Source organism: Calonectris borealis, chromosome 4 (assembly GCF_964195595.1).
Source record: "Calonectris borealis chromosome 4, bCalBor7.hap1.2, whole genome shotgun sequence".
NCBI classification, from domain to species: domain Eukaryota; kingdom Metazoa; phylum Chordata; class Aves; order Procellariiformes; family Procellariidae; genus Calonectris; species Calonectris borealis.
Genome location: NC_134315.1, coordinates 31640671 through 31666581, shown reverse-complemented (window position 1 = coordinate 31666581; position 25911 = coordinate 31640671). Strand labels below are relative to the sequence as shown.

General features: G+C 40.5%; 2 protein-coding genes across 25 annotated transcripts in view; one reads left to right on the top strand and one right to left on the bottom strand.

The window, feature by feature from the left end:
• Positions 1 to 9112, top strand: part of CLOCK (clock circadian regulator) — a 66168-nt gene extending 57056 nt beyond the window's left edge. For 19 of the 21 annotated variants that reach the window (XM_075149113.1, XM_075149105.1, XM_075149120.1 and 16 more), the window contains 3 exons: positions 878 to 1086; positions 1379 to 1649; positions 3838 to 4991. In XM_075149113.1, coding sequence (XP_075005214.1) covers positions 878 to 1086; positions 1379 to 1649; positions 3838 to 4029 — 672 coding nt within the window. In that variant the 3' untranslated portion in view covers positions 4030 to 4991. Of the gene's footprint in view, positions 1 to 877; positions 1087 to 1378; positions 1650 to 2730; positions 2820 to 3837; positions 4992 to 8549 lie in introns of those variants that run through there. The other 2 variants (XM_075149121.1, XM_075149122.1) reach the window with 2 other exon arrangements.
• TMEM165 (transmembrane protein 165) lies at positions 444 to 25884 on the bottom strand. 4 transcript variants are annotated; one of them, XR_012673496.1, is made up of 7 exons: positions 25576 to 25884; positions 23855 to 24080; positions 21191 to 21366; positions 20181 to 20363; positions 17230 to 17335; positions 11185 to 11769; positions 444 to 10489 (listed from the first exon to the last, which is right to left on the bottom strand). XR_012673496.1 is itself a non-coding variant. In XM_075149126.1 (6 exons), exons 1-6 carry the CDS (start codon positions 25747 to 25749, stop codon positions 11732 to 11734), a joined length of 903 nt encoding a protein of 300 aa, XP_075005227.1. In that variant the 5' UTR covers positions 25750 to 25884; the 3' UTR covers positions 444 to 11731. The 4 variants fall into 4 exon arrangements, 2 of the variants coding, with proteins under 2 accessions (XP_075005227.1, XP_075005226.1); XR_012673497.1 differs by having other exon boundaries at positions 444 to 741; XM_075149126.1 differs by having other exon boundaries at positions 444 to 11769.
• Between the last annotated feature and the right edge of the window lie 27 nt (positions 25885 to 25911).

Sequence of the window (25911 nt, the reverse complement as noted above, 5' to 3'; positions counted from 1 at the left end):
TATATTGGTGCTTCTGCAGTTGACTTTTCTATTCTTCAGCAATTTCAGTCAGATGCCATAGGTATATCACATCTGTAATGTAATAGCCTTTGATGGATTATTCTTCTGTGAGTTTATCCAGTTTCTTTTGATTCCATGTAAACTTTTGAAATCCACAGTATCTTATAGTGAGTGCTACAGCGTTACTTTCTGGGAAATATGATTATGTTTGTTTTTTAAACCTGCCACCCAGCTCATATACTGGGAAACACATTGAGCAGTGATTCACATTTCATCTTCTCAGTTATACATGATTTCAAAGTCCTTTGTCGCATGTATCTCCATAGAGGCCTGTTCTTCAAGGTGAACACTTCTAATGGGTTTGACCATTTTGTGTATGGAGGCTCTTTATATTTCTGATCTCTGTGGTCACCCTCCTCTGTACCTTTTTCCAAATTCCATACTTTCTTTTTGAGATCTGTGAAGAGGCAGAGGAAGTGGTGGACAGTGTTATCATCTCAGCAGTAAGCTAGTTCCAAACTTTCAAGTAAGAAATCGATTGACGTGATGCACGTTTTAGTCTGTCTGGCACAGAGATGCTAAAGGAGTGGAAAATAGGATCTTGAACAACCAGTATGCAAGTAGCTGAAAAATTCAGGAAAAAAATAACCCGAAGAGAAGAAGAGGCTAATCTAATAGATTTTCAGATGCCTGAGGGTCAGTCCCACCTCCAAATCCTCAGCTGGTAGAAATACCTGTCAACTTTAAATTAAGAATTCATTTATAATAGAAAAACATTGGCAGTTGTGAAGTTGTGAAGTATGTCCAATGAGGAGGACAGCTGTAGTACCTGGCCATTTTCAAATTATTATCTCATAAAGTATTTTTTTCTTTTCAGCATAATCAACAAAATGTACTTGGTGGACACAATCAACAGTCTTCTCTTGCCAGTCAGTCACAGAACACAGTCTCGGCACCTCTGTATAACACTATGGTGATTTCTCAGCCAACAACAGGCAATGTGGTCCAGGTTCCTTCTAGCTTACCACAGAACAATAACCAGAATGCTGCTGCAGTAACCACTTTTACACAGGATAGACAAATAAGGTAAATCTTCAAGACCAATGTTCAGATGACTTGCTATAATTGTGTGCTTACATAGCTACATCATATACAAAAGGAACTAAAGTAGCATTAAAAAATCATGTGATTTATTATTTTAACTGTATATGGATACAACTGATAAACTAAACTTTGCCCAAAATAACATGTTTGCAGGCTTATCAAAACCCATGTTGTTACAGAAAGTATGAACCTGACAAATCTGCATTTCTCAAGTGCACGTGGTGCTTGATTTTTTTTTTCCTAAAGGAACTCCAAATTTTTTTTCCATTAACAGATTTTCTCAAGGTCAGCAACTTGTCACAAAACTTGTCACGGCCCCAGTAGCATGTGGAGCGGTAATGGTACCAAGTACTATGTTTATGGGACAGGTGGTGACAGCTTATCCCACTTTCGCTGCCCAACAGCAGCAGCCACAGACTTTGTCAGTAACGCAACAACAGCAACAGCAGCAGCAGCAAAGTCAGCAAGACCATCAGCAGCAGCTCACCACAGTTCAGCAACCAGCTCAGCCGCAGCTGACCCAGCACCCCCAACAGTTCCTACAGGTAATGCAGCATTCTCTACAAATTTTTCTAACTCCTGACACTTTCAGCATTGCTAGCTTATCCTAGGAGTGCTTTATCTGAAAACAGAGTGCTTAAAATAGTAGCCTATGATCAAGCTTGATGCATGAGGTAAGTTTATTCTATAGACATTCTGTAAAATCTTGCTACTTAAAGGAGAAGTAGTCTTTCCTGCCATTTCACTCTATGCTTGATCCTATTTTATATCTTCTTCCCTTTGAATTGCTGCTCCTGATTGAGCATGGGATGAAGAAACAGATGTTTCCCTTTGAAAAAGCTTGCATTTTCTTTGCATTCACATATTAATGCAAGAAGGTATGAGAGATGATCTCAAACAGAATTGGTTGGTCTGGAAAGCAGCATGCAGCCCAGAGCAAGACATGGCCCCGTAACATGAGGCATGAACATCTGTCTAGGCTACAGGAGAGGCTGAACAGCAAGTAACCTTGTAAGCAGAGAGTAGAGAAGAACCTTGGTTTAGTGGAGAAAGAGGAGAGATTGGGTCAGAAGAGAAGGCAGGCAAAACCCAAGGAGTTTAGAGACAGGAAATGCCTACAAAAAGAAAAGAAAAGAACCAGAAGGTAGAAAGAATTGATGGGGAAATCTGTTGCCATTTGTCGATTCCAGTTAAACATCGACACCCAGCCGGTGATGTTGGTGAGGGAGATGTAGTGGTAGCTAGAACACTAGAGAGGAAGTGCCTCCAAGAAGGCGTGGGTTAAAAAATCTTAATTTGGCCTCTGGTGTTGCCTTTTCCAAAGAAAGATAAAGTTAATGTAACTGTCACGGTGTAGTTTGTGCACATTCTTAACATTCTTTAACTACTCTAGGAATGTAAATTTTTTTTTTTTACTCTTTAAGAATATACATAATTAAAAATCCTGTTTTTGCAAGTATTTCTTTTCTTACTACATGTGGTCTCCTATTTGCACTAAATGAGGGATCCTGTGCATAGGTGGAATATATACAAATGGAGTAAGTAATTGGAGGCTTAACCTACATTTACATGCACAAGGAATGGTTACGGTTCTGTTTAGGGCTGAGTAAAATTTTCTTTCACTAGGTCATTGACAGAAAATACTGACTTGTTGAAAAAATCTTTCATGGAAACATACCAATTTCAGTCATGCATCAGGCAAAGGCTTTTCAGCTGCAAGTTGACTCTCAAAAAGAGAGCTGAAGAATACCTAGTGATTTGAATTTCAGCACTCTTTTATGTAGTGGGAGACTCTTCAACTGAATCAAACCAGAGTGCAGATTTGAATGTGTTCTCTGACAACTCAGATAAATACTGTGACAACAATGCTGTTTAGCAGGTTGGTAGTGTCTGTAGCTCTGTTTCTAAATTAAAAAGTTTGTACAATTTTGAGTTAATTCTGGTGAAAACCAGAAGATTTGTGAAAGATCTCCAAAGGTCTATTCCTGTCCTAGAATTTCTTTCTAGGCAAAAGTTTAGTATTTTTAATACAAACTATTAAAGTGCTAGAATTTAAATGCTCTTTAAAAATGGAGAAAAGGAACAGTGCTTTTGCTGCCTCTGCTCACTGGGGCTTCTTACAGTCTGATTCTCTGGGTGCAGCCGGCGATGTTAGTTTACTTTCTACTGCAGAACGTGTTTCTGGATTGAGACGTCCAAGTGCCTTTGTACCCATCCTTCATTGCTTTTCTTCAGTAACCACCATCTTTTGGTTCTAAGAAAATTAATATTAAAACTAAGTACTATTTCCAATAGTAATTAATGCCCTTCAAAGGGGATGTTTGGGTCTGCAAATGCGGCAGTTTCTTTGCTTTTGGCTGTGGGGGATATATGTGATCTGTGCCAAGTCATGCCCTGTTTTTTCATTGGACTGCAATGACAGCCACCTGCACTTGTTCCAGTGATTCCTTAAGCCCTGTTATGCTCTTGTGGTTTGAAATGGAGACAAATTGCCATGTTTTCCTACCCATTGTCACGGGAAATTATGAAGACCAGTTACAGCTGCTTTATTAATTGGTCAGATGCTCTAATTAACTTCATTAGTATGAACTAATCTTTGCATTGTTTGCTCAGCTTAAATGACCAAATCAGAAGTTTATTTTGATTGAACCCTTGTGAAAAGTTAAAAAGCAGCTAGGCCTGTGTTTCTCAGTGCAGCAGGAAAAATAATTTTTTCCTATTTGCATGTTTTAGACATCCAGGTTACTTCATGGAAATCAGTCAGCTCAGCTTATCCTCTCTGCTGCTTTCCCACTACAACAAAGCACTTTTACTCAGTCCCACCACCAGCAGCATCAGTCTCAGCAGCAGCAGCAGCAGCAGCAGCAACTTTCGCGACACAGGACTGACAAGATGACTGATCCTTCCAAAGTTCAGCCACAATAGTGTGGGGCTCTGCCTCTTTTTGAAGCAAACTATCAGGAGGGGGCTGCTCCACAAACAGTTGCACTGAGGCTACAGAAGTAGCAGTACGAAGGCTTTCTAACACCACAGTGTTGAGATCTACTTCTGACTTCTGGAATCTGTTAAGAAAAGTCACAAGATGATGATGGGGACGTGGCCAACTTTGATAGTTGCCCCAGTTTCTGTGTTCTACAGGATTTGCTGCCATGTGTTAATTTGTCCAGGTGAAACCTCAAAATGTGACTCAAATGAGAGGGATGCTGAAAATATTGGTATTTTTATCAGTCCTGTACATTTTTAAAGTATTAAAATGGACATGGAGCAATTGTTTGAATTAGCAGAAAAAAATGCCAGGAATATAGTCCAAAAACCATCTAATTTTTTCCAGATGATTATGGGACAGTAAATATTTTGAAAATGTTGTGTGAAATCCAGTTCTCTGTTGTACAGATGCTGTAAAATATTGTGTATATGTCTGCATAAAAGGAAAAAGAGCAAAATATTTTATATGATGCATGAAAACGTAATCTGTTATTTGTAAGTTTGAATATGTTTCCCTAAATTCTCACGCCATACTCAGACTAATGTTTTCCTCTGTTCTACCCTTTTGTTTACAACATGATGCATCATTATTTTCACCCTCAATGTGGGCACAAGTCTCTTGTTTGTGCTTTGTCTGTAATGTCAGGGTTTGTTCGGTGAGGTATAGTGTGTTGGTTAGTTGACTTCTCGAGGTTAAATTATTGATGAAGCTGTTTGAACTGGTGATCATGCATCAGAGTTCAGGACATTCAGATTCATGAATATCATCCATCATTTCATAATTAATTCATCATTTTATTTGAAAAATAGGAATTTGCACTGCTTTCTTGCGGATGGTTTGGAATTTTATTCCCCAAAGCTATCTTTTGATATAGTTCATAGTTGGAAATATTTATGTAAAAGGTTTAAAAAAAATGACAGTAATTTTCAAGAATGTTTCAGTTATAGGAGTAATTTGCACAAAAATATATTTACATTTAATAACCTTTTGGGCACTTTTTAACCACTTTCTCTGTGGTGAGAATTGTAACTTGTTAAAATATGTTGGAATCTTTTTATTCTCCTTCAAAAATTAGTCAGAACTAATTCAGGGTCATTTTAACAACAACAACAAAACCCATAGTGCCTTGATTTTAATTCAGGTGATAATGTTGAACATCTTGAATTCCAACGTCTTGAATCTGTAACCATTTTCAATTTTGAAGTCTTAGTACATTGTCAATGGAACTTGTGTATCTACTTCATAGCTATTTCTGTATCGTGTTGATTTTAATAATGGTCTGAGTTGAGAACATAGCATTTTTGAGTGGTACTCCCCCTCAAACACTAGCCAGAAACAGGAGTCTCTAAAATCTCAGACCTTGAAGGTAATACTCTTAAAAGATCAAAAAAATCTAAAAGTATAGATTACTCCTTTTGCAGGAGGAGGAATAGTAAGCTGATTTTTTTGTTGTTGTTGTTGGGTTTTTTTTAATCATTTTCATAGTGTTTAAAGTGTGTGTTGGGGGAGATCATGATTGCATTTAACACTACCAGGCTATTGATTTAAGAGGTATCACTGAACTAAGACTTCAGAAAGCAACTTCACTTTATAAAGAAAATAAAAAGTTCCAACAGATATGATGTGCTATTTTAAGTAAATGTTCAGTAGGTTTTTATGGTACTAGTTTGTGGAAACCAGAACTTCAGAGGAAAATTAATAAATGCTGATAGATCTGATAATTAAAAACAAAAACAGTAAAAGCAGTTAAAATTAGTTACTAGGGAGAGAAAGCTGGATTAATCTTGAATACTGAGGAGGAGTTGAATGAATGTAACCAAATGGTGATGGACTATTTTGTACTATGAAACAGTTTGATTGTATTACTGGATGAACCAAACCCGCAGGAAGGTAATACCAGTTTAGCCAAGCATTTGATACAGTTGGTTGCATTTTGAGGCTAGCCTTTGCCTCTGCACGTGTCCCACCATTAGATCTTTGTTATTCCCCAGTTAAAAAGCAAGAGTTCGGCACCAAAAAGCACAGTAGTGAACAAGGAAGGAGAGTGTGAGAAACACAGTACCAAAGAGAATCAGATTGCTTTCTGCTCCAAGAAGCCTCTTGCAACGTGGAGCAAGGAACAGATGCCAATACCAAACACAGCAAGGAACACTTTCCCTTATTGGAAGGGATTTCTGGCATTCTCTGGGCTGGAATAATTGTCAGAAACTGTTTCTCTAAAGTTCTATGTAAAGAAATCCTGCCTTGCTCTACTATCCCTACCACGCCCTTCCACCTGTTTCTAAATTAAGCTGCGTTGACTAGAGGTCTGTGCTATCACTACTTTTGCTTAATGGAAAATAGGTTAGATAAAGATTTTTTTTACCAATTACAATAATAATATAGCACTAAAAAAGAAAACTGGGAGAGCTTAAATAGTGCTGTTAGAACTATTGAATAGGGTAAAATAGGTTTATTAAGCTATTATACTGAGAATTACAGAAAATAGAGATACCAGCCAGACAGTTAATGATGCAGCTTTTTATATAAAGCTTCATTTAAACTTCTCTTCCCACTTCCCCCTTCCCAAATATTCTGGTGTGCTGCTATAGGTCTGTCAGTAAAAAGGCTAAACTAGGTGAGAGGGAAATTAGATGATGACAATAGCATGGCTGCTGAAAGAGAACTATAGAAATGTACGCTTTGATCAAAAAGCTTTTTGTAACCTCAGAGAGAGGTCGTTCAATTACAGAACTACCAGCTAGTAGAGAAAGTATAGAAGATGGGGAAATTCAAAGAAACTGGAAAAATACAGCACGCATTTGAAAAATTCCTGCCACAAATCAGGCAAACTTTTTACAAAAGCGAGTATGTAGAACTTGGTCCAGATTCTGTGCAAGGATGCAGATGCTTTGTTTCACAGCTAATGACTAAAAAGTGTATTTTTAAAGGGTCTGCAGCTTCCCCTGTTGCTGAATCAATTGCTGAATTGTCCATGATTTTTAGTGGGAGGAGGACCAGGCTATTGCCTTTCTTAATCAGCCTTTTGCTTCTGCCCAACTCGTTTACTACAGTCATAGACTTATTTGCAACGTCCTAATAAATAGCACGATAATGAATGCTGTGATGCTGCAGGTTCTGGAGCGTAACGTTACAGAACGACTCTGACAGAAGGGAAGGAGTCTCTTAAGGAGAGGATTGTATTTATGAAGAAATGGGCTGGTGATACATAATGGAGTGAAAAAGACAGCATAGTTGCATGGCGTTTAGGAGACAGACATTGTTTGCCTGCAACGGGTGAGGATTTGAAGAAAAGCTTCTAGGATAACTTCAGAGAAAAAGAATATAGCTATTTTTATATTATATTTAATATATATTATATTTGTATATAAATATGAAAGGATTCTAGTAGGAGCTCTCCATATGCCTTCCATTTCATCTAGAAGGTTTACCTTCTGCACTACGGTTCTAGTGTGTCACCACCTTCTGTGGGCATCTTGCCTACTGCCAAACACCAAAACTAGTAACCCAGTATCCTTACAAGAGATAGGTTTCATTTCAGCTTTATGTAAAAATGAATAAAATAAAGCTGTATCAGGCAGTTTTTCACAAAAAAATTCTCTTAAGACTCAAATAGCACTTTCTCTTTTTTTTTTTTTTGAGTAGTAACAAGCACTTTACTGAAAAGACTTTGAAAAACAGTTTATTTCTTTAGTCAGTGAAACTGTTAACAGCGGGGGGGGGGCATCAAGGAATAACATGCATTAAACTGTCAAGAGAGACATTTCTGGAAAATGTTTCTTTCATATGGTGATCCTTTGAGGCTCAAAGTGCAAGATTAAAAAGGCTTCTAAAACCAGTTGGCTTTGTGTTTTATATGGCCAGGGGAAGGGGTTAGTGATGATAGCTTCCTTGGAAGGAGGCTTTTTAAGTTGCACAGTTGCCTGTGAGAGAGAATCATCTGCCTGCTCAATAATTCTAAGTGTCCCTTAGGATTATAATTTGTGGGAAAATATTCTGAAGGTTTAAAGATGTGGCCTTTTTCAAATGTTGAAGTTGATTCAAGAACCATTTATATTTTCAGAGATTTAACGCATGTATTGTTATGAGTGTTTTAAATGTGGTGGCATCAGGAGATGTCAAACATGTCAGATATTCATAAGTTTCTCTATTTGAAATCATTATTAAAATTAGATGTACAGTCAGAGGGCTGGAAAATGGTTATTTTGATTAAAAGGGAAAAGAGACTAGTTTTAATAATTAACCTTTTATTTTTTTACTTATCCCTGGTGGAAAAAGTTGAAGAGAATTAAGTGAATTTGGATTTAAAAAAAGATACTTAAACAAATCATAGTAGATGATGAGACAATTGTGAGAGAACATTTGAAATTGTGTTGGTTGTCCATGAGACTGGATAGTTGCTTTTTCACTATCATGATTTTTAACACTACATTCCTTGTCTTTTTTTTTTTTTAAACAGGTGATTTTAAGCTCTGCTATGCTTCATGCTATGTCATCTGCATGAATTTTGCCAGCATGATATGCTATATTCAAAGAAATTGTACCTAAATAAAAAGGAGGGGGGAAAAACAACACAAAACAAAACACTGTGTCTGAACAAAATACTGTATGGCCTAATATAGAGAACCCAGCTGAGACTGAGAGATGCTGCATTAATAGACAATCAATGGGTAATTATTTATGAAACACTTCTGGGAATGGTCTTAAAGATGTTACTGCTTTGAAAGCAGTTGGTGAGTTGTCTTTTTTTACAAGAAAGGTAAAAAATTATTTATTTTCAAATATATCAGATTGAATTTTGAGTTTTTAAGCAGTGTTGATTTCACAGTGTCTTGGGTTTCAGTTTTGTTTTGTATTTTTTTAACAGGCATTAGATTTGTATACGTAAAAGAAAACAAACAGAAAAACCCTAGTGCCGCTCATATTGACGTCAGGAAATGTAGATACAGTTCCCTGGTGTTCATGTGACCATTACTAACTGTCAATTTTTTAACTGAATAAATGTAACTCATTTAAAATTTCGCTTTTTGTAGCTTCTAAGGTTCTAGAAGGTTTTTTCCGAGTTGCTTGATGTCAATTTTATCCAAGTTTCACAGTGAAGCGCTCTCTTACCCCTCCCACGACTGTAACAAAGGCACTCTCTCCCCCCACCCACAGAACCGACTTTTGAGAAGTTGCTCGATGTCGATTTTATCTTCTCCCCCCTGCCCAGACAAATGACTTGTGAGATTTCCGTAAAAATGCATACTATATTTTTTTTCTTGTCTTCTCTCTGTATCTCTTTATAAATTGATGCCCCACTGTAAAGGCTAGAGACCTTTGATTTGCGTATTTACATTACCGCCTTGGAATTTACTCACGCAGCACTCGCTTGAATGTGCACAACTTAAAACTACTTTTGTGTCTCCGTGTGTACAGTCCCTGTTCTCCCCAAGCGATGGAGCAGCACTGCAGCGTGCGCATGTGCACGGCAGGGTTTATCAGGCATAGCCCTTCCCTCGCTTTCTGGCATGGGCAAAACACCCTTCTTTAATTCTTTAAACTCCCCTCCCTGGATATTTCCACTGCTGGTGAATTGTCAAAGAACAATATTTTTAAAGGAAGAGAGATGATCTGAAATGTCGGCTGTGCCACTGGAAAAAGAAGCAGAGACTTGCATTTAGCTGAGAGCACAACTCGTTTAGAGCATTGCTTTGAGGAGCTGTGTGATAACATGTAACCCGTCAGGGTGGTCTAATGCTTTCTCCCTCATCCTTTTGCACTGATCAAAGTGTGAACATCAATAATAAGCATTTAATAATTTGAAATTAATTAAATGTTCAAAGAAAGGTAGGAGGGAAGGAAATCCTGTAATAGAAGCTGAATGCCTGGAGAAAATGATAAATATGCGTAGCGATTTTTACAGCCTGCGGTTCTTTTCTTTCTGTACTATCACACTGGATGTCCATGTGAAGATACTGATCTTTCGCCTTTGGGAATGAAATAGTACTTGTGCAAGTTGTATATGACTTCTAGATGCCATAAACCCCCTATGCCCCAGGAGTCAAAACAAAATCAGCTATAGAAGTGCTGTAGTTGTAGTTAAAAAACTGTCAACACCCACCAATGATAAGACCAATACCACATAGCAAGCAAGATTATCAGTTTCCTTAAAATTGAACTTTGGAAATATCAATATATTTTTCCATAAACTTATCAAGAAGAAGAGCTGTAATTGTAACTGCTGCCACACCTGAAGCAATGCTGTTCAATGGCATTTTGCTGTCATGCAAACTTAGAAACAAAAACCATGCTTATATGAGAATGCAACTGTTAAGTACTTGTAAAGATTAGCAAGCCAAAGGTTAGTTGCACTTCTGAGTCTCGGGCATTGGTGATACAAATTCCAGAAGATTTCAGCTGTTGCAGGGTAACATATAATAAGAACAAAAATTTCCACGGTCTTACTAGCATTCTTTGTAGCGCACATTCTCTATCACTGTCAGACCCTTTGGCAACTATATTTTCACTTGGGAAGTAAATTTAAATAATCCAGAAGAAATACACGTCTATAGTGCCACATATAGATGGAAAATGTTTCGGGTTAAATGTAACCTGTGTCTACATTAGCAAAAGCCTGTAGCTGGAACTTGCCAAGGGTGCTGCCTTCAGGGGCTATACAAGGTCATCTATGAAAAATGCCATGTCAGTACGGCAAGTGCCATTACATCATTATTTCCACATCTCTGGAAATTAAGGATAACTCGGGTTATATTAGGATGAAACTGCCTGATCCTCTTAATTCAAGAGCAGAGATTTTTTTTTAATATACAAAATCTGGGACTAACACATAGGTAGGCTCAACCACCAACCCCTTTCTAGAAATGTGTTGTAAAATCTGCTCACGTGAATACGGTGGCAGCGTTCCAGCTGCTGCGCAGCCTGCCCCGAGCTGGAGGTGCAGCTGAGGCGAGGGGAAGCCTGTACGGCAGCAGGCTGCCTCTTACAGCACTCGGGGAATAGAGCCGCTCGTTAACTTTCAAGTTTCCAGACTTGGTATCTGACTATTATATCTCAAAACGGCAAGCCCAAGCACCAGCCCAGCATATACGTACCTGCTTGCATTGCCCTAGGAGGACAGGCTTGCTTGTGAACTGGACCTGTACTTTGGTTCAATAGGTTTCCTTTGAAAAACTTTGTCCTGGTAGGACAGAAATTACAAGTTTACCTTAATCTTTCCTTATTGCGCTTTGCCAGGTACGATGTAATGAGACAGGCTTTACCTAAGGACTGGGAATAGGCACCTTTGAAAATAACAAGCACAAGCGCTCTCTCATTTTAAATGTCTCAGTTGATGTGAGATTTTTTTCATCCCAGTAGGACCGCCGTCATCCCCATTTTGTTTCTGTTGCTCAAGCCTGGAAATGAGTAGTTCCAGGTGATGTGCGCTTTTAAACCTCTCTTGTGAGCACATGCAGAGATGGACATTCCTGCTTTAGATGCTGCTTTGGGGGTTCCTTTGGCAGCGAGAGTGAAATCGGCTGCAGCTGCCAATGCATCTCACCCCAGCAGGGAGAGCTGCAAGACGGGTGGGAAGGCTGTGGCGGACAGTTGCCTATCATCTCCCATGTTGCAGGCACCACGATTCGCAGAGCATTCCCTTCAACACTTAAACGCTCGCTGTATGTCACGTTCTTCAGCTACAAAAGAACAAGAAACTGCACAGGACTGTGACAATTAAAACTTCAGCTAGTTACCTTAAGTGTTTCTTTCATTTTCTAAAATGCAAGGCAACCCCCAAACTTGCCTCCATTTAAAAGGGAAAGAGCGCTATTATTTAAACTTTTTCTATATTTTGTTCCTGAAAAGCCAGGCCTTGGCTGGCTAATATACCAACCAGCTGCTTCCCCAAAAGTACCACCATCTAGCAAGCGGCTACGCTCAATGCCTCAGGACAGAAGCACTTACACAGCCAGGCAGGACACACTTCCCCACCAGTACAGCATCAAGCCTGCTCTGCCATCCTGACACTTGAGATGTTGCAATTCCCAGCCCTGCAAACGCTCCTCCTACCTACCCGAGTGCAGGACCGAACCACAGGTGTGGCTGTATTCCTTCCCCAAGAGCAAGCTGATGTGGCCAAAAGCACTAAACCACCCTCCCCAAGCGCTTGGCTACAACTTCGTAACTTGAGCATCTCTGTAACATCACACCTTCCCCCCCACCCCCCAGTCTGGTCCTCCACACACTCTGCTCAGCCTTGGTGCTTTAACGCACAGGCCTAATGCTCCTGCAAGTCGGTAAATAACTTGTCAGGACAGTATCTCGGAAGAAAGGAAGCCAGTGCTAAGCTAGCTGCTGAAAAGACAAAATAATCCATACGCCCAACTCTGCTGTTGAAACACATTTCAGCTCATTGAGGATCTTGAAGGAAAAAGTTAGATGAAGGCGCAACACATGAGCCTACTGAACCGCGCAGCGCATTCAAACAGAAGGACGTGCACACGGTTCCTACTTTATCTCTTGGGATAAGGAGTAGTAGAGAAATACAGTTTCTTTTACTAAGAGATCAGTAGCTTCTGCTTTGGGCACAGCGTGGGGAAAGGAGGGGCAGGGAATGAATTATCGCCCACATGCATCAGCACTTCAAGCGTCAAAACACAGCTTTCACCTCCCCACCCTCTGAATTTGGGGTCAAGTCACTGCAGCATCAGCCCAGACCTTCTCATGTTCGGCCTTCAGCATCTCCTGCCCGGGGTGTTTTAGCCCAGGGGCCAGCGACCCAGCTCACTGCTCACGTACTCTCCCAGACGTGTTTTAGCTCTAGGAAGCAGACTTACTTCATCTTACCAACAACACACCTGCCTCTTCAATTCAGACCCGCTACTTTAAGGAAAGCATAGGCAAAGGAAAGGCTTTAACAAAGTTTTTGATGCACATTCACCCTAAAGAGTAAGCCACACACATATATATATATGGATGTGTGTGCGCGCGTGTATGTGTATATATATATATATGCACACAGACACACACACTCTCCTTCAGATACTACCTATATCTCAAGTATCCAGGTGTTTCAAGACAGAGCAGTGCCACACACCTCTCTGATGGCAGTGCGCTAGAAGTACAAGGAAGAAGTATGATGAAAGCTGCTAAAATCCCAACCCCAGACCCAGCCAACAGGCAAGAGGTGGCCGGGGTGCGAGTGCTTTGAGACGCTGTGGAAGGACACCATCTGTGCTGGAGGCAGCGCAGCAGACGCAGGGCTGCTAAAAATAAGTCAGCGGCGTCCTCCATCTTCAACAGGCTTCCGTTACACCCCGACCAGATTCTCTAAATTGTGAAAAATTCCAACAGGCACTTGACAACATTAAATCACTGTAATTAGCAGCAACCACTAAAGCACCTTTCAAAGCTTTTACTAAAATGAGCTATCTAATTTTATAATAGATTTCCAAGGATAAGTCAATTTTTTTTTTAAAAAAGCACAAACAAGTAAGACCACTATTCAAACTAACTCCCACCTGCCTGGCTAGCATTAGAGAGCAGTCACATACATTGCTATGACTGGTCAAAAGCAGTGCTTAGCATCATGTATAAGTTTGTAATAGTAAAATATAAATGTGCAAGTTGCAGAGATTTGTTCTGCAACTTCACACTTACCTCTACAAACAACACATTAAATAGCTTCCTAATTGTTTTCATATCAAAACAGCTTTAAGCAGCGCATATAAAGTTTGGAAAGCTTCTACATTACAGAATGGTCAACTGGTTTGGCTTTCTTGATTTTGAGCAAGAATTTTCAGCAGGATGAATGGTGGCACCACAGTTACTTTTTCCCAGGACACATCTCTATGAACACACTGTAGCTCAGCAGCGCCACTTTTGATTAATACAAGCAGTTGTCCAGTAAACAGTTAAAAGTTCAGGCTCTTCCCTATTTTGGGTTCTTTGTTCCTGCCCTGTTTTAACATGACCTCTGCCACAAATCCCTTCCACACAGGAGTTGAAACACACCACGGACAGAGCATGTGTTTCCAGCCTGTGGGAAAGAAGAGGCTGCAGGTTTTGGCTACAATGTTTAGTTCAAAAGAAAAAGAAAGAAAATAAAACCCCACACACAAAACCAAAAAAACCACAACACCAAGCCAAGGCAGTGCCTCACCTAGTAATTAGCGGTAGTACTGCCAGCAGCACCCTTCCTTCAGGCCAAGACATGAACATTTAGACCTGGAGCCTGAAATTGTAGCCTGCTTTCATACCACTGTGTGTGACAGGCATTGTGCTGCTGCGGTCTTAAGAGTTTGAGAAATGTGGCATTAAGGAGTTTTTCAGGCAAAGAAACCTAAGAGAAGGATTAGGGACTGCTCTGTTTGTGAGCTACAAACGGAATGATCAAACTTGTAATGCTCCGTATTGCTTTAGATTCATAATAGTAGAAACCATATCTTCTCTTTTACAAGACTGCTACTGGGTAGATCTTAGTGGGTTACTTAAGCCATTAGCTCAGAATCCAAATCATCACTGAAGAGCAGAGAAAAGCATGTATTTCAGCAACCCACATATCTTCAGTGGTCAACATTTTCAAAGTGTTTATAACTGGCATTTATAGCAGTATACAAAATAAATTTAGTAAGCTTTCCTCACCTTAAGTACATAATCACTAGGTAAACCTTTGTGGCAGGAATTATGAGAACCATCAAAAACAATACTGAAAATAACTCAAATGGATACACTATGTTTTATTAATACTCTTCCAGATTACATTTCTATTCCTAAAAAGAAAAACAGGAACACATCTAAATAAGAATTCCATTACTGTTCAATCCTAGGAATGGAACATTGTTAAGTTGGACCATTTTATTACTTTCCATATACTTTAATGTTTCAAAACTTAAAAAAAAAGGTCAAATAATACTAGCCCCAGACAGATTGCATATTGAACATGGTAGGTTGTTAATCACCACACATCAATTTCCTAATAAAAATCCCTGATTAAGAAGTTTTCCCTCTGAAATTAAATTTATAAAATTCTGCCGGTGGCTCAGCCACTCAATGGTATAGGATCCGCTCCCAGGTTTCTTGTTGCTTAGATTATCCAGCCTTGGGTGCACCCTGGAACCAAAATCATTGGAGATGGGAGCCAGCGGTTTTCTCCTTAACACCGTCTGTCGAGCAACGTGGAACAAGACACGGTCTGCTTCGAAGCAGCCTTAAGAACCAGCTCTTGAAGAAACGGGAAAGGTGGCCACGTGTAACAGAAGAAGAAAAGAGGAAGCCTCAATACTTATGAGAGTAGATCCCGCTGAGCCAGGTCCAGCAAGCAAGAAAACCACGCAAATCCCACCAAGGGAGCAGGCACCACAGAGTACACAAACCAGACAATAAGCAGGTCGCCACTGCAGAAGCTGTCCATAAATGTGTCAGTCCCATGAACCATTTGCTATAAAAAGTTCAGTGTCTCATCTTCAGTGCTTCAGTTTAACTATAATTCTGTACATTATATACAAAAATGCACAAGGATAGCTGCTTGATGCTTTCAATCCTTGTTCTTCTGCAGTGATGAAAAATTTTAAAAACCAGAGTCTGGACTTATAAATAGTGCAGAAAATGCAAATGCTAAGAAGACAATGCCTCCTATGATTGTCACTGAAAAGAAAAAAACAAACCAAAAAGAAGTTAGATACTGAAAGTTAAATATCTTCCATGACACATTCCAGTTTTTTGGTGTTTTTTTGTTTTTGTTTTTTTTTTTTTTTTAAATGTCTGATTCCCAAATAATCTTACTTTAAAATTTATGCTGCAACAGTGGACGTTGTTTCTAGCTCAGTGTCAGGATGCCCATGTGCCATCTCACTGTCTAACTGCATCTACAAGAATATATTCTGGTCCTTAGAAGGAAGCTTTGTTTTATTACTTCAGCTAGTCTAAAACTGAGGCTGACGCCTGCTGTTGAATATTTGGCTGTATAGGGGAAAGAAAGATACAATATTCTCATGCTGGAGCAAGCCATCAGTTAAGAGTGAGATACTAATTAGCATTTTTTGCACAGTTTAGGTAACTATATTGAAAGAGACAGTATCAAAAACATTAACTGCTTGCAACGGCTGCTGGAGGCTGGAACAGTATTCTAGGAAAGCACCACTGTATTTAGACTGTTCTCCTACTCTTTTCTAAACAAGCTAACGAGCTAGATGGATCTTTGGTCTAACCTAATAAGGCTATTCCTGTGGCCAAAGATCCATGTTGAGCTTATTGGGAGCATATGAAATGATTGTTAGATTAGCACCTCATCATCAATTCCCTTGGCAAACAAACAAGACAGAACGCACGTTTCACTTTCTGCAGTGAAGTTGTTTTTTCACAACTTCTGCAACTACAGAACAAATATTCTGAATGAGCATTTATAGGAAGCAGCTTCACAGAATCCTTCCTGGGAGCAAGAAATCTCACTACGTCAAAGGATTGACAGTTGAAACAAGCTGCAACCTAATCTAAGGAGAAAAAAAACCAACCCAATGTAACCTTACTAATACTTCCTGTTACAGACAGCAGGTATGATTAAAAAAAAAACAACCACCACACACAGAGTAGCTTTTAAAGCTTTTATATGGCTGGCATGACTTGTAAGTATGCAGTTCTCTTGCCCACCTGAAGGTCTGCACTCAGAATTATGACAGAATTTCTATTATCCGCTGTCAAACAGTACATACCAACTAAATCCAAAATACTGTATTTGCTTTCTCTGGTCTGCTACAAGCTAGCTAATAGTGAAGCAAAATGTGCTTCACCTGTGTCCATCTTTAAACCTGGAGCTACAATACCCATTTTGATTCCTTAAATCAGAGTCAGCAAACCATTAAGTTCAATTAAGGCCAGACCCCTTAGAAGCACCCCGCGCAGGGTGGTGGCACACACTCGGACTCTGCCTGGCAGGAGGGACACGCAGCCCTGGGAACGGCGCAGGGTCACCCCCCACGAGGGGAGCTGACCATGGGGCGGGCGGGCGGGCGGGAGGGAGGTGGGATGGAAGACAGACTCAAAAAAACAAAGGTTTTGGGTTTTCCAGAAGTTTTGAGAAACATGGTTCCCAAGTATGTAGTCCTTTATACCACAGACATTACCGGCATTAATTTTGGTTGGAGTGAGTTTTCACTTACCAGTCCTTACAGAAATTTTTTGTGCTATCATTCTCCCTCCAATAACTGCTAAACCAGTGCAGAGGCAATGTCCCACTGTTCCTCCTACTGCCACACCGTAAGGGTCCTGAGGAAAAAAAATACAAGGGAAACATCAGCACAGTTGAAAACCCACTAGTCCTACAACAACCTCCTGCCATGAAGGTGCAATGCCTTCATTCCTTGGTTGCACAATGTCAAGCACGGAAGACACTCTCTGGTGTTTACTCTGCTCTGCTATCCATCACTGCCTTAAAGACCAGTAACGGTGTACGTCAGCTAGTAAGACAGACTTAAATCTAAATCTGACTAACATAGGAGCATATGGCATGTTTCAACCAAGAAGCATCTTCAAGTCGTTAAATATAGATCCAGAAATTGCTCTGCTGTACTTAAACAATTAAGCAACCTCTAGAGGGAAGGTGGCAGCTGTTGGGAAACACAATAGGCATCAGCTGGAAGAACACCAACCTAATTATAAAGAAAAAGAAAAATAAATCCATGAACTGCAAATGAAAGCTTTCAGCAGCTAAAACATTCTGACTCCTTTGTCTAGCTTCACAAGCTTGTGCTCTACGCTCTTCCCCCCAATCCTCCAAAGAGGGAAGTATGAAAGAATTTAAGTCCAGAGGATAAGAAACTGTTTTCAAAGTTTACTGTCAACGACAGCTTTCACATCACTGTGTAACAGTTACTCAATATGTGAACAAATCTGCTACATAAAGAAGTTTCTCAGATCTACTTACAAATTACACGGTTAAGGGCAGCATATATATTGAACACCTCATAAAACAGAAGACTTCAGCATTAGAAACAGAAATCAATCTTTTAATGACCGATAAAGGCGGCAAGGGAGGAGCATGACTTTCTGCTGTACAAAGATGAATGACGGAAACTGGAGTTGAGTCCCCTGCACATCTCTAAGTGAGACTTCTAGCTCTGCGAGGTAAAAAAAGCTGCTGCCTTCACATGAGGAATGCATGAAATCTCTAACAGGCAAACAGCAAAACTATCTAGGAAATGATACAGTAAGAAGAAAACAAATAACATCGACTGGCCAAGAGAACCAAAACCATGTGAGAGTGAGAAAAGATGGTGAGCACCAAGCAAAGGACAGGTAAGAAACCACCAAGAAGTGCGGGTTGGAAGTAGGGCTGTGCCAGCAGAACACACTTGCCTTCAGGATCAGGACCCAAAGTTCCTAGAAATTCCTGTTTCCCTGCTGCCAGCCTCCACTGGCAGAGAGTAGATCTCACCCCCCACCCCATTCCCTAGAGCTGTCCCTGGAAGGTAACAAGTTACATTGGCTTCCCTCAGCATAGCGTCTCCAGGAGCAGAAGTGCTCAGACGCAGCAGCCGAGGCAAAGCCAGTCTAGTAGGACTATGGAGTTTCCTTAAACAGACGAACAATTCTTATACAGTGAACTATTAAGGTGTAAAATCAAGTTCTTAAGGACTGTTGTCAAGAGGAGGTTAAGACAGACTTAACTCGTTCCCCTGGTGAATACACCAAGACAGCCAAATTATCACCCGTTTTCCCTCCAAAGGAGCCCTGTTTGTTCGTTGTGACAAGATGAACACTACTGCTTAATGAACATTCACACAGTATTTTGTTTTCTTTTCACTGAAGAATGTACGGTCCCAGCTGACTTACCACAATACTCAAATCTCTGTATCAAGATAACTTCTTTCCTCATAAACACTTCTGTAGTATTCCTGCTATCTATCTTAGTACTTCACAAACAAGGATTTATCTGAATATATTATGAAACAAAGGGGTGTAAAAGAATCCCACAGATAAAATGAAAAAAGATCCAGATCATGATCATTCACTGATTTTGAAAGCCAAGATCAAGATATCTTCAATTCATTTTTTGTAGTATTCAGTTTTGTAGCACTTATACAAACACTTCATATGCAAAAGGCGCAGCAGCCACAGTCTTCAGTTGCAATGCTCAGCACTTCACAAATCAGACCAGAGTCTGATGGACACTTCCTAATGGGACACTCAGAAAATGCAAACCAGAAGTCAACCACCGCCTGTGAAAAGATGGGCTTAAGCAACTTGCCTAGCACCATATAAAAACTTGGACAGAGGTCGTAATAATTCCTCGTTTTCCAAGATGGCATGTAACTGCCTGAACAATGAGATCATCTTCTTGTCCTGCTGCTCCCTGCCTCCTTAGCTCTAAGCACCTTCCTGCACTGTAAATAAAGACAAGAGGCTCCTACAGATTATAGCCTCCTTCATTACACAGCCCTGATTTATCCCTAGGGAAAGTCTGAAAGTGCACTGAAAGAAGCATGATTCCTAGAGAAAAAATGTAAATTATCTCAACGCATGAAAGAACACAGGCAAGCTACTTATGTTTATTAAAAGGCTGACTATAAGCCTTAATTTACCTTTAAATATAATACAGTTATATACATTCCAATCATCATGCTGAATATCATTTCATTTACAGTATTACTTACTGCACAGCAGTTTACAGTTTATTTTAGTTCTATACACTACTGTATTCACTTAGATTTTTAAGAAGAGGTATCTTTTTAACAGCTTTGAGTTTGCTGGGATGAAGGTCTCTTTTTAAAAGCTACTGTGTTAAAACTGTATGACCACACAGATCAAAGAAGAAGAGGTTCTGTAACATCTCTCAATGCTGTAGCAAAAACAATTGTATTCAGCTGCATGATATAAAACAACTATTTCCAGAAATGCCTGTGCAGTCCCAATCATGTAACAATAGTTTTAATAATACACAGAGCTTCAGTGAATTTATTTTCAGGTCTTGGCACAGCTGTAACACTAAGTAAGGCACAGCAAGGCAGCAGGTATGGATCTGACACCTCCTGCAAGAGTATTTTGTCTCTCCCACTTCTCTGCGGGCAACCCAAAGAGGGCAAAAGAACAGTGGGCATTCTGCAACACTCACCTCTCTGGCGGCCAAGACTATGGTTGTTAATTGGGAACGATCACCCCATTCTGCTAAAAACGTTAAAGTAAAAGCTTGAACAAAGATTGGAGAAATAAAATGCAGCCACTTCTTCTGAGGTATAGTGGTGCCTGGCCCTGATTCCACATCTCCTGGCCCATTTAACAGTTTAGTCCTCTGAAGCTGTGGAGGACAAGGGGAAAAAAAAAAACCACCATAAGATTAGAAATGTCATCTAAACAACCGAAATGAAATACTTAAACTGTAAAGCTAGTACCTGGAATGTTATTAGCCACTGACTGCTGCATTATCAATGTATTGTTTATATTAGACACCATTTTAAAAAACTAGCTATACACACACACACATATATACACACTGGTAATCACCTCTAACCTCCAATTATTGTCCATCTTGTACTGCTTGCACTTACGCAACAGTTTCAGTAGGAATGACACCTGCTTTCTAACCACAGACTTCCTCCTATTTTTAAAGCAGGGATCCCCCTCTTCCCAAGTGGTGGCTCTCAAATTAGGATTTCATAAAATTAATGTGAAAAAAAAATCTTGAAAGAAATAAGATTAATACTCCATACTGCTCCTTAGAAGTGGACCAGTATATTTAGAAACTTATCATAAGAGACCTTTGCTGCAACACTACAAACCTCAGCATTATTCTGCCTGACCATAAAAAGAAATAAAAGTAGAGGCAAGAGTAAACTGTTGATATTTTCTCTGCTAGTAATGCATTTTAAAAAAAAAACCACAACAAAAAAACGGACTCTATGGAGAAAGTCCCTTTTTTCCTGAGAAGCCAGGCTTGCTACAGAACTGGAATCACCTGTTGAAACAGCCTCCAGGGGCCACTTCTGTCCCATTTACCACACGTTTTCTGTGTCAGATTATCAGTCAAAGACAAAACTGAACACCCCAAACGTGACAGTGCCATTCTGCAGCTTCATGGCTGTAACTATTTCATCAGCCATAATTCACAGAAAGTTTATGACTTACTTCCTCATCTTTTTTTTTGATTTCTGCTTGAACTTCCTCCAGCTCTTCCTGACCCTCATCTGGACTCATTTTCAAGCCTTCCCGAAGCATTCGGATGCCAAAAATTGCAAACAGTGCTGTTGACACATAGTATGTGTACACACGAGGAATAACTGTGGTGGCATAGCCAAATAAAACTGAAAAGAAAACAAATGTGTGATTTAAAAAAATAAGCATGAGGATCATAATTGTTTTTCCCAAATCTAAGAAATGCTCGCTAGCGAAGTCTGCAATTCAAATATCCACTGATAAATAAATACTACGTCTTTTGTCAGTTTTATATAATTTTCTGGGTTTTTTTTGCAAGATAACAACACTCTAGAAACTCCAAGCATTACTGGTCATACCAGAGACTGAAGTCTACTAACACGCAGACAAGGCACACCAGGCAAAGTTGATGTGCTGCTATTCCCAAGACCCAGTCCAAGCAACGTTATCTTTCCCATCAAGGACTATGCAAGTTCTGCCTTTCTCCAAGCATGCCATGAAACTATCATCTGTAATCATGTTAGATTAGTCATGGTGTGTACCACTTAATTCCCCTTTAATATAAGACTACATGTCAGATAGCATCTCTTTCCAATCATTTAATTTATCAGATAAAGTTAGAATAAGATTTTCTACAAGTTAAATCTACTAGACATACCCACAAATCATCCAGCTGTGTGAATCCATGTCTGTCGTCTTTTGCCAAGTGCAAATACCTGCACGTTACTATTACCTTCTCTCCCACACTCCTCACAAACACAAAACGTGGCCAACTTTGATCTTCCTTTCATTTAAAAGCACTGATCCCACTCAAAGACCAAAAAGCTACCTCCACAGTGCATCTACTTTTATGGGTATCGAAGGCAATCCAACTGAGCCAAAACTACTTCTCAAAGAAGAAGAAATACATATCCAGGACAAAGTACTTTTGACCATGCACTCACAACTGTTTCTGTTGTTTTACTCCACGTGCAATTAGCTAAAAGGAAGCACATTAACACCTGTGTTTTCTTGCACACACTTTCTTAGTTGAAAAACACACTCAGAAATTACTACATAATCTGTAAATTAATCTGCATTGCCACTACCAAAAGTAAGACTATGAGACCAAAATTAATCAGGCTGTACTATTAGAAAACATGGCACGTACAGATATGAATAACAGTATTAGTTGCACAGCTAAATAAAAAAGGAGTTAAACTAAACTTCTTTTTGAAAACTGAAAATACTAAAGCAAAGAATGCAAGAAACTATACAAAAAGATCTATTTTTTTTTTAGCATTACTTGCACATACAAGTATAGAAATAATGAAATAATCGGAATGATAAGGAAGCTTATTTTGCCATAAGGGTAGAACTGTCTGTAAGTACAGCTTAAAAAAACACCCCAAGTAGTGATTCCTTGGAGCCAGTGAGTTTAAATGAGCACATTTTCATGAAATCAAGGTGGGCAAAATCCCCAGGAATTTCCAGACGCAGCTTGTATAAAACAAGGGCAGTGGAGAGAAAAGGGGCGGGGGGGCAAGCTCCTTTCTGAAAAGGAAGAAATAGTCGGGAACTTCTGAACTGGGGAATAAAGCAGAAAAGAAAGTTTTTATGAAAAAGCATCAAGAAAGATTTGAAGAAAGACTTAGTATAGAAAATGGGAGAGCTGTAATGGGCAAGAGAAAAGAGATTGCAAGATTTACAGAATAGTGCATCACCTGCGGTACTAAGTAACATCAAATGAAGCAAGCGGTGCAGAATTGGAAGAAGTGTCAAAGACTGTTATAGTAAGTGAGTAATAGAAGAAACTCACACAATGCCATCATTACATACAGTGCAAACGGAAACTACTCCAAGACTGCAATAATAATTGCAGCAATATATATATAGCTACACATCCAAAAACCATTCATAGAAAAACTCGCTGAGAAGCCTGAAGCCAGTTAATTGGCTGTCTCCAGTGTATATAAACCAATGAACACTACTTTAATTATTTCTGAAATGGGCATTGTTAGAAATGAGCACACCTATAACAAAATTTATGCTGCATCTGATATATCTGAAGGCTGCTCCATTTTATGATCACGGCTACGTAAGCACCCACAGCTACAGGTTCCTCATGTGCCACCTGACACCTCCCCCCGCCCCCAGCTCTTAGCTCTGTCAGTACCAGCCATCCCAAAGAATCGCAGCAGAACGTCATCTTCCACTTACGCAGCTCCCAGCACAAATCCAAACAGCTACACACACACGGACACAAGTCAGACAAGGGAAATTTGTCATCACGTTAAGAATCTTTTGCCTTAGGAGGAAAAAGAGAAGTCACTCCCATATTCCCTTTAGGCATGCTAATTTAACAGGAGCTAAAAATAAAAAGGAAAGTAGTGGCCCAAAAATCAAAGGAAGTGCTTAGGCTCCCAACCGCATTCCTCTTCCTTAAACTCATAGTGAGGTCTAGGGAGCGCAAACACCTCATTACAGGTAAGAGCCTAAATATTCAATCTGAGCCATGGTCCCCAGGAAAACCTTCACAATCTCGTCAAAACAGAAAACTGCACATACCTACTACCTTCGTTTAATTTCAATGAAGATTTATTGATAAGTATGTACCCAGCACATTTTAAGAGATAAAACAAAAAGAAAAGTGCTAACCTGATAAGCATGTCATCAGTCCCAAGGCAAGCATAGCACCAGCCAGTACAGTCAAACGGTTGTACCGCATTGCCATGATGGCTGCAATGAAGAAGGTCTTATCCCCCAGTTCTGACACGATGATGACCGATATAGCAGCCACAAATGCATGAATAAAGCCCAAATTAGTCTTGTCAGCTGACTCTTCATTGACAATGTGAACTGGAGCAACCGGCGAGGACCCCTTCTGTAAGAGGGGGGAAAAACCCAACAAAAACACTACTAGTTAATTAGGTTTGAATAGTTAGTTCGCAGAAGTACTGAGCCTTGTATTTCTCCTGTCATATCATACTGCGTAGTGTGACATTTTAAGCATATGCCTCTCACGCAGCATTAATGATCATTAACTAGTTACTGGCTGCCACCTACCTCAAATTGCTAGTTAGGCACTTAGCAAGAAGATCAGATTGTGCGCTGATTATTAAAGCAGTACGTCTCCATGCACACTACTCCCAGAACATGAGAACCACTATTACAACAAAACATGGGGAAAGCTCCTTTAGTTCAGCTCTAATATCGCTGTCTTTACAATCCCTGGCTATTTACTTTATGACCTTGACCAAACAAGCAACTTTCTGATATAAATGTTAAGAATCAAACTCTTCAAACTAAAATTGAGTGACTAGGATAGCTTAGCAGAAATACGAAGTCCTTTCAAAAATTGTCAGGATCACTTTCTTCCCTTGCAGAATCTTTGCATCTCAGGGGCATTAAAATTTTACACAAGTTTTCATCAGCTTTTTTTGTACATGCTCTGTTTGTTGAAAACTAGCTTTAAGACTTTCCAGTAGTCAAACCAGACCAGCACACTCCAGATCTCACTTACTCACCAAAGTCCTTACTTTTACAGAGATTAAGGTATCTACAGTCAAAAGCAAGACCCAAAACAAGTAAGTCGATGTTTACGTGCTTGACCAGAGATGGCTAAGAAAGCCTGTTTCAGCACATCTACCAGCAAAGACAGATTTCAACATGTTTTAACACGGTGACTTCCCAGCATTCCACTTTTAGCAGTACTGTAAGTTTTCGGTTTTGAAATTTAAAAGTTTCCATGCTCTACATGATACATGGTGACTGTAAATCTTTGGTTTTGATATTTAAAACTTGGCATCTCTATATGCCACATCAAACCATATGTTAATAATTTCTTGACCCCTCTGTGTGATACCCGGCACTAGAATCCCCTAACCAAGAACACCTTTCAAGAAGTTTTAACGCAAAGAAATTAATCTTAAATATTGAGGAAAAACTGGCAGGTTTTGAGTCGCAACAAAGCCTGCTTTCATCTGCTTCTGTGAGGAAGACCTGGAGAGGCCGGTTCGCCTCCCCTGCATGCGAGCAAGCAGGGCACAAAAATATTTATCTGGTGAAAAAAGGCATTAGCCCTAAATGTCGGACCTAAATTCCCCTCTTTTAGCAGAAAAAGGGAAAGCCACCTTAGGTGGCCCTGCAGCTTTCCCTTTTTCTCCTAAACGAGGGAAATTTAGGAGTCCGATGGCCTCCGAAAGGCGAGGCGTCCTGCAGGCCGGGCCCGCCCCACCGGCTGAGAGCTGCCGCGGGGGGCGACCGAACCGCTCCCGAACCGCCTCGCGGCCCGGCTGAGAGAAGGGGAGAGGTGGGGGCGGGTGCTGTGTGCAGGCAGCCGGAGCGGCGCGGCGCGGCGCGGCGCCTCCTCACCTCACCTCAGCCCGCGGTTCGGCTCCCTGCGCCGCCGGCGGTGGCGGTGGCTCATTCTTCCTGCCGGGCTCTTCCTCCGGAGCGGCGCCCAGCCCCACCGGGGCCGCCAGCAGCAGCGACGCCGCCAGCAGTAGCGCGGCGGCCCGCGGGAGCGGCGACGGGGACGGCGGCGAGCCCATGGCGGCCGAGCGCGGTGGTGAAGGGGGGGCCGCACAGCACGAGGCCCCTCTTAAAGGCGCCGCGTCATCGCCCTGCCCGCTGCGCCCCAGCCGCGCGGCACCGCAACCGTCCCCCAACCGCTTCCTGCAACGGCCGGGCCCGGAGGGGCGGGGCCGCGCCAC